We start from the raw sequence: 7,963 nt of genomic DNA, 5'->3' as shown, positions 1-7,963 counted from the left end.
TGGAAATGGGAAAAGGGAATAGGAAGAGGGAAAAGGGAAAGGGAAAATGGAAATGGGAGTAGGAAAAGGGAAAGGGGGGATGGGGAAAGGGGGGATGGGGAAAGGGAAAAGGAGAATGGGAATGGGAAAAGGGAATAGGGAAAGGGGAAAGGGAAAAGGGAATAGGAAAAGGGGAATGGAAGAAGGAAAAGGGAAAAGAAGGAGAAAAGGGAAGAGGGAAAGTGGAAAAAGAAGAGGGAAAGAAAAAGGAAAGGGAAAATAGAAGAGAAAAGGGAAAGGGGGGGGGGGAAGAAAAATGGAAAAGAGAAAAGGGGGATACGGAAAGGGAAAAAGGAGAGGGAACAAAAAGAAAAGTGAAAGGGGAAAGGGAAAAAGGAAGAGGAGCGGTGCTTGGAGAAAAGGTGATTTCTCAGAGCTGCCAGAACATCGTCCTGCAGGGCCAGGGATGAGCTATTCAGCACAGGGCTGCGTGTCCCATTCCCCAGCCCCGGTCCCCCCAGCGAGCATCCCTGCAACCCTTTGGATGCCCCCAGCCCCCAGGGATGCTCCCGGCACCCCCAGCCCCACAGGCTCCTTGTCCGGACGTATCGCTGCAGGGCCGTGGCAGCCCGTGAGCCTCCCTTCACCGTCCCAGCCTCCAGGCATCGCTCAGGCATAGGATGACAAAGGGAAGCTCACGGGAGCGAGGGGCTGCACTGCTCCGCGGATAGCGAGCGCTCCTGCAGAGGGAGGAGAGAAGTGAGGCGGGAGGGGAGCGGGGCTGTGGGGATCCCCCAAAGCGCTCTGCTTCCATAGGAGGTGAGCTCAGGGCCACCCCGCAGCCCAGGGGTTGGTTTGGGACGTGGGGGTGGGCAGTGCTGGGTTCCGAGGGGTTGGGTGTTGAGCGCTGGGTTTGCAAAGCAAAGCAGAGGGAGTGGGGCAGTGAAGGGCAGCGCGGGGGAATGTGTGCATCTGCAGCCATGTGGGTGCAGTCTGTGCAGCTGAGCTCACCTGCCTGTCCTGCAGTGGTGCGTGCCTGCGTGCACACGAGTGGTGCCCCATGCCTGCAGACCCCACAGGGCTCCCCAAAGCCACCCCCATCCCCATGCTGTGCCCCCGTCCCACCAAGGCCTCTCTCTGGGTGCAGCCATGGGCACGGAGATGCTCACGATGCTGTCCCCACCCCAGCCAGCCTTGCCAGCCCCATCGCTGCCTCACTCACCTGGTGGGGCCGAGCCAGGTGCTGCTGCAGAGCATCCTTGTCCTCTCCTTTCCCCTTCCATCTCCATCCTATCCGGCGCTGTGCTGAGCCCCTCGCCCTGCTCTCCCTCCTCTGTCCTCCTCCCCACTCCCAACCTGAGCGCTACGGGCCCCGTCCCTGCCATCCTTTTATACCATCTTTGTTCATATGACAAGCACGTGGAAAAAGAACAGAGCAGAGCTCGGAAAAAAAGCTCCTTAAGACGCTTTAATTCGGTTTCCTGGATCCCATGACTGAGCTCGGACTGTGAGCGGGGTCCCATGACCACAGCACGCAGGCTCTGGCCATCAAAAGGCTCCTTTATGCCCCAAAGACTTAAACCCCTCTTGGCTGAGACCCCCAGGCTCCCCAAGCCCAGCCTGAGCTGCATCCCCCCCCCCCCCACACCTGGGGATGCGTCCCATTGCCCTGTTTGTGGGGATGCTGTGCACGGGACCCCTGAGGTGGGTCTGGCTCCTGCATTGTGGGGACCCCACGCCTCCCTCCTCCCATCACTGTGAGCAGCATAGGGCCCAGCCCCACAGCCCACTGATGGGACTCCACACAGCCCACACCTCCCACTTGGCTCTGGACTTTAGGGGCAGGGCTGAACTTTTTTGCTCTTCTTTTTGAATTCCAGACACCACAAACGCAGCCACAATTTGCCCTGAGGTCCCCCCCCAGGAACCCAACCCCCCCGAGGCATCCTGCCAGCGATGTGGGGCTGCTCCAAAGCACCCACAGCTCAACAGGCAGCACTAAGAGGATAAAAATACACCCGGCGCACACAACAACGCCTCTGTGTGGGGATTAGGGCGCTTGCTCCAGCCCCGCTCCTTGGGGTCAGGGAATGGGGAGCAGGGCTGAGTGACCACAGCGCTTCCAGCACATGTGAAACCGTGGCTTAACGACCACCTGGCACCTGTGGGTGGCACAGGGGGTTCTGGGGGGGGGAAAAGAGGGGTTTGTGGGAGCAGGGACCCCTGTGGTCTCACCTGAGCCCTAAACTAAAGGCACATGGCAGTGCTCTGAGCGTGAGGCCCACGGCAGCTTAGTGAGATTATTGCTCCTCACATGAGCCCGCATCCCCACAGCAGGGAGGAGGGGATGGGGAAATGGCTTGGGAGCCCCACACGAGGATTTGCTGCCCCATAGGCCGGTGCAAGATGATTTCAGGGCTGTTCCCACATGCTCCTTTCCTCACCTGCTAGTGCCACAGGGCTGGAGCTGGGGATGAGTTCAGGGCCCAGCAGACACACAGCTCAGCCGGGAGAGCAGGGGATCAGAGCCCCAGCCCCCAGCAGAAGGGCAACACGGGTAAAACTCTAAACCTCAGCTCTTTATTTGGTGCCTGGTTTCCTCACCCCGCTCTGAGGGGACGGAGAGGGAAGGAGTGTCACAGAAAGGACCTGAACACGGGGAGTGTTCCAAGAAGGCAGAGGGCTGTGAGGTGGGGGGGCACCTCCTCCACGCATCCCCAATCCCCCCCTATGGGGCCACAGCTCTGCCCCAGGCAGGGAGCAGCAGCAGACATCTGCTGCAACCAGCACAGAAGGAGCTGCGCCCTCCTCCGCCACGCAGTGACACCAGGGACAGGCTCACCCTGCGGCTGCTCCCAGCCCAACTCGCCTTATTGCTACAGTAGGAGCAGCAGAGCAGCCGGGAGGAATTCAACAGTTCACTGTTTCAGAAGAGGGGATGAGGACGTGTCCGAAGCTGAAGATTCACCACCAGGAGGGGCTCCGCTCTGCCCAGCGGGGAAGGAGGAGCGAGCTGCCCTCTCCAACCTGCCCATCTGTGATGCCAGCAGCACCGGGTGACGCAGGGAGGGAGGAGAGCTGTGCTGCACCCCAGAGGAAACGCACTGTCCGCTCAAGGCTCCCGAGGCTGGGGCTGTAGAAACCCACCGTGCCTCCAGCAGCAGGGACTGGGAGCGCTGGGAGAGCTGGACGAACACGCGACAGCCCCCCACCCTGCCCCATCCTCCAGCTAGTTGCGTTGGCTGGCCAGCTCCTGGGAGATGAATTTCCGAAGGCGCTCGAGGTACTGGCTGTAGAGTTCAATGTCATTGTGCCCGGCCCCATCCACCCACAGTGGCTCCACAGCTTTGGGACAGCGTTCAAAGAGAGCCAGGCCGTGGGAGAAGTCGATGACTTCATCCTCGGTGCCATGGATGATGAGGACAGGAGAGGTGATTTTGGAGATCTTCTCAATGCTGCCAAGAAAGTGGAAGGGGAGAGATGACAAAAGGGGGTGAGTGCAGGGATCGAGGCAGCCCCCCTGCCCCCTAAAGCACAGCCCCCCGGGGAAAGGCAGCAGGAAATGCTCTTTGATCGCAGCTGAGCACGGGGACGTGGAGCTTCTGCCAGCGCTGAGATCGCCGCCAGAGCAACAGCTGAGGACAAGAGAGCAATGACAGCAGCCCCGTGGGACCCAGGCAGGGCCGAGGGAAACCGGCCCTGGACACTGCGACCCTGTGTGGGGATCAACCTGGCAACGAGGCCCTTCCCATCCCAGTCCCCAGGGCCCAAAGGCCAAGTGAGGCCATCGGGATGCAGTGCGTGGGCTGGCGGCTCCCGGCCGCACTGTGCAGCTCAGGGACCGTCCTGCTGGCCCGGCTGCAGGGGAGAGAGGCAAAGCAAGAGCTCGCTGCACCCCTGCCTGCAGGCACCACCTCTGCCCTCCTCAGGGTGGAGGGAAAAATGCCCCAAATACTGGTGGGAGAGACCTCAGGTGGCACCCAGGGGGAAGGAATGAAAGCACAGCATGGCTGGGAGGTGACACCACCAGGGAATGCCAGGAGCCCTCAGGAGGGGTTACAGGTCCCAGCATCCCAGCATGGGGACCACATGTAACGCAGGAGGGTCCTGGGGGGCAATTGAAGGCCATCACTGATTTTCCCCATAACCCCTCTGCACAGACAGGGCTGGCACCCAGGACTGACCCCAGTCCCTCCTCCTCAGGCACTCACTTGGGGAAGGCATCAAACCAGTAGGTCTTCTTGGTCTCAGGGAAGGCGACTCTCATGCCGGAGGTGAGCGGGGAGTGGAGCACGATGGCAGCGCACTCATAGCGGGACGCCAGGTCAACGGTGGGCACTGTGCCAATGCTCTGTCCATACAAAATGATGTTCTCCGGGCTGATCCCATACCTGGAGGAGGAGAGGGCAGGGCCCGAGCATCAGCAACGCTGCCATCGTCAGGAGCTGCAGCCCAGGCCTCACCCTGCGCTGGTCACAGCATGCTGCAGAGTGCAAACGGGGCTCCGTCCCCTCTGCCTTCCCTCAGCTCTTCCAGGCTGGGCACGAAGCAGCTGCTCTGCTCCCGCAGCTGCTTGCAAACACTGTAGCAATTAGCGTTAATTAAGAGTTGCACATTGTTTTCCCAGACACGGTGCTGACCTCGGGGAATGCACGTCTAGGAGACAGAGGGGCCGTCCCCACCATGGCCTCTGGGAGCAGCCTGGGCTCCCAGAAGAGCCGTGGGGCGTCAGGGCTCAGCCTCAACGGGAGCAGGGCTATGGGGGAGGAGGGGGGGGACACACAGCCCTGCAGGGCAGCACACAGCTCCTGTGTGAGCCAGGAGTGCCTGCAGGGGTAAGGAGGGGTAAGGTGTAGGGAACCTGCTTTGGCAGGGGGGTTGGACTCGATGATCTCTGCAGGTCCCTTCCAACCCTTACAATGCTGTGATTCTGTGAGGCACAGGGCTGCAGCGGGTGAGATGGAACACGGTGCCAGCGGTGGGGAGCACCACACCTCCGTGACACTGAGCACCACTGAGCAAGGTCAGACCCCGTAGCATCCAGGCCCGCCCCCCACAACAGCCTTCCGGCCCCCCCTTCCCATTACCAGCATCCCAGGCCCCTCTCAGGGACGTTTCCTGTTTTCCAGAGCTCCGTCCTGACGGGTTCTTCCTGCAGCCCAGCCCCCCCAGCCCCACACCACAGCCACCTCCGTGCTCATCACTGCAGCACGGCAACGACAGCCAGCATCCCACCTCCCACACCCACAGGGGGGGGACGACAGACCACCATCAGCACAGGAGCAGCAGCACAGCGCTCAGCCCCCATCCTGCCCAGCTCACCGCGTCCGCAGCGCCTGCCACGCCGCGTCGATGTCGGAGTAGAGGTTCCTCTCGGAGGGTTTCCCCGTGCTGGCGCCGTAGCCCGAGTAGTCATAGGAGAAGATGTTGCAGTTGATGCGTGTGCCCAGCCCGATGTAGAAGCTGCTCATCTGGCCCAGGTCCACTGCGTTGCCGTGGGAGAAGAGCACCGTGTACCTGCAGCGCCGGATGGGTGCGGAGGGTTAATTTAGGGGCTGAAACCGCAGCGTGTAAAGGGACGGAGGAACGGCCTTGGGATGGTCCCAGCCCTGGGGATGCCCTGACTTTCCTCGCCGCTGGGGCTTTGCTACCAGCAGAAACCAGAGGCACGATGCCTCGGTTGGAGTTTTTGAGTCTATTTTTGGTTAAAAATAAAATATAAAAGCTCGCGATTTGGGGCCGTTTGCCCGATGGGGATTTTAAGTAATAATTCTGACAGCAGATTTTTTTTCTCTCCTGAGTCTGGCAAGACACCAGACCTTGGGAGAGAAGTGAATTGTGGGAGTGACAAGGCACAAGAAATTTCCACCATAAGGGGAAAAACAATGTTCATCATCAAAATTAACACGAACGGCGTGCTGATGGAAGCTCAGCTCTCCTCTGCTGGGGGAGGCAGCACAGCCCACTCCTCCCTGAACCCCTCACAAGGGGGGAGACACCTCTGATTCGGCACCTTTCAGCTCCCAACGCCTGGTGATCAGAGAGCAGAGAGGACACGCAGCACTACAGCGGGGTGAGGGGGAACTCAGCCCCTCCATCCAGGAGCAGAGAGGGAAAACACGAGGCTTTACAGCGCAAGAAACGTTCAGCAGAGCTGAAGCACGAGGACAGCAGGCTGAGGGAGCCCTGGAAAGCGGGCCCACAGCTCAGCCCCAGCAGCTGGATGCTACCGGACCACCCCACCATGGGGATCAAGTGGTCCCTGGCAGGAAGGCAGCAGCAGGATGGAGACGGGACCTTCCTGGGCCTGTGTGTCATTCACCACTTCCGCAGGCAGATGGGGAGCAGGCCAGCAGCGGATGTGCAGGCAGAGCAATCCTGTGGCTGTTTCCTCTCTCTGGAGACACGCAGCAGGACAGGACGGGAGCAGACATCCCCACCAGGCAGCCTGGACGTGCCAGGTACACCTGCAGGCGCAGCGCTCTGTGTTGCGTGGGGCCACGCAGGGTGACGCAGGCTTTGCAAAGCCCAAACTTTGCTCTGCCCCACTCCACATCTGGGCCTCCTGCAGGCAGCGGTGGCACAGCGCCGTCACAGCACCGACAGTCCGTGCACGTGCAGCTCTGCAGCTCCATGCGTGCTGTTGACGCAGGGAGCAGCTGCTGTGCTCCCCCCAGCACCCACCCAACCCGGGGGTCTCCGGCCCACACTCCGCACTGCCCCTCGCCAGCTGTCCCAGCAGATCCCAGCAAGCTGCCATGGATTCCTGGAGGCTCCAAGCAAAGCCATCTCACTCTGCTTTCCATGGGTGGACACATTCCCACAGCCCCTCAGACTCCGCATCCTCCCTTCCCAACAGAATGATTCCAAATCGAGCTCTTCCTCCCTTACAGACCTATGGTGCTTTGTGGCAAGCTGTACCTAAATCCCTTCTGGCTTCCAATCCTATTGCTCTTCTCTTTGCAAAAATCAACCTTGCCCATTAAGTGAGAGAACCACACAAACACAGCTTGCCTCAGGGCTGTGGGTGTTCCTGGCTGAGGTCTGCAGACCATCCCCGTGGTCTCCGTAGGGCCAGGGGCTCGTCTGGGCTCTACAGAAGCTTTGCACAGATGCTGGGCACGCAACTGGAGCGTGACATCACCAGTGTGACATCAGAAGGGCACCTCGAGGACAGCAAGCCAGGAGGGGACGCCGAGGTCCCCATAGCCTGTGGCTGCGCCCCAACTCCCTCCCTCAACCTGTTCTGTCCCATTCCCAGTTCCAGCCACAAGCCAAACAGGTTCCAGGAGCTGAGCTCACCCACACTGCAGGGCACCTCCGAGCCCCACAGCGCGGCGCCGGGTCGGGCAGGGCAGGGAGGTGGCAGCCAGCAGGAGCCCCGCGCCCACCACTCACCTGGCTCCTGGCACACAGCGGACGTACATGCAGCCGATGCGGTTCCCTCGGCTGCTTTTGGTGACAAACACCTCGATGTTGTCCAGCTCTCGTTGGGAGTACTGGAAATCCGCCCGGTCCTTCAAATGCAGCTTCCACCTCCCCGCAGCGCCGCCTCGGAGGGATCCGGTGCTGGTGCTGCCGATGGGCTCCGGCTCGGGGACCACGGCGTAGGTTGGCTCTGGGGGGAGGAAGGCCAGCTTGGCGGCGATGCGGCTGGGGCAGGGAGGGCAGCAGAAGAGGCAGCAGAGCTGGCTGATCGACAGCCCGTTCATGACGGCGGATTCAAGGCTGCGCTGGGAGCGAGGGAGGATCTGAAGCAGCGCTGGGAGGCCCCGTCCTTATCACGGCTGCCATGGGGCAGCCCGCTGTCCCTCACGGGTCGGGGCGGCCGCCATCCGTGTGCCTGCAGGCAGCCTGCAGAGAGGGGGCACACGGCATCGTGTGGGCACAACCCACGGGCAAACCCGCCACCCACCGCCATCCCAAGCTGAAGGCTGCGCCATGCCCACGCTTCTGACACCCCCATGCTCCCGTTGAGCCCCCC

General features: G+C 61.3%; 1 protein-coding gene across 1 annotated transcript in view; it reads right to left on the bottom strand.

Annotated features, from left to right (window-relative positions):
• Positions 1 to 2,537: 2,537 nt before the first annotated feature.
• ABHD17A (abhydrolase domain containing 17A, depalmitoylase) overlaps positions 2,538 to 7,963 on the bottom strand; it is a 6,414-nt gene continuing 988 nt past the window's right edge. Inside the window, exons 2-5 of the mRNA XM_042891481.1 lie at positions 7,378 to 7,833; positions 5,302 to 5,496; positions 4,191 to 4,370; positions 2,538 to 3,434 (exon numbers count right to left, since the gene is read on the bottom strand). Of these exons, the coding sequence (XP_042747415.1) occupies positions 3,209 to 3,434; positions 4,191 to 4,370; positions 5,302 to 5,496; positions 7,378 to 7,691 (915 nt within the window). The 5' untranslated portion in view covers positions 7,692 to 7,833 and the 3' untranslated portion in view covers positions 2,538 to 3,208. The remainder of the gene's footprint in view (positions 3,435 to 4,190; positions 4,371 to 5,301; positions 5,497 to 7,377; positions 7,834 to 7,963) is intronic.

The sequence above is a fragment of the Lagopus leucura genome, unplaced genomic scaffold, assembly GCF_019238085.1.
Source record: "Lagopus leucura isolate 7727_CA_CO unplaced genomic scaffold, USGS_WTPT01 145-9_obj-0_obj, whole genome shotgun sequence".
In the NCBI taxonomy this organism is placed as follows: domain Eukaryota; kingdom Metazoa; phylum Chordata; class Aves; order Galliformes; family Phasianidae; genus Lagopus; species Lagopus leucura.
This window is presented reverse-complemented; position numbering and strand designations above follow the sequence as displayed.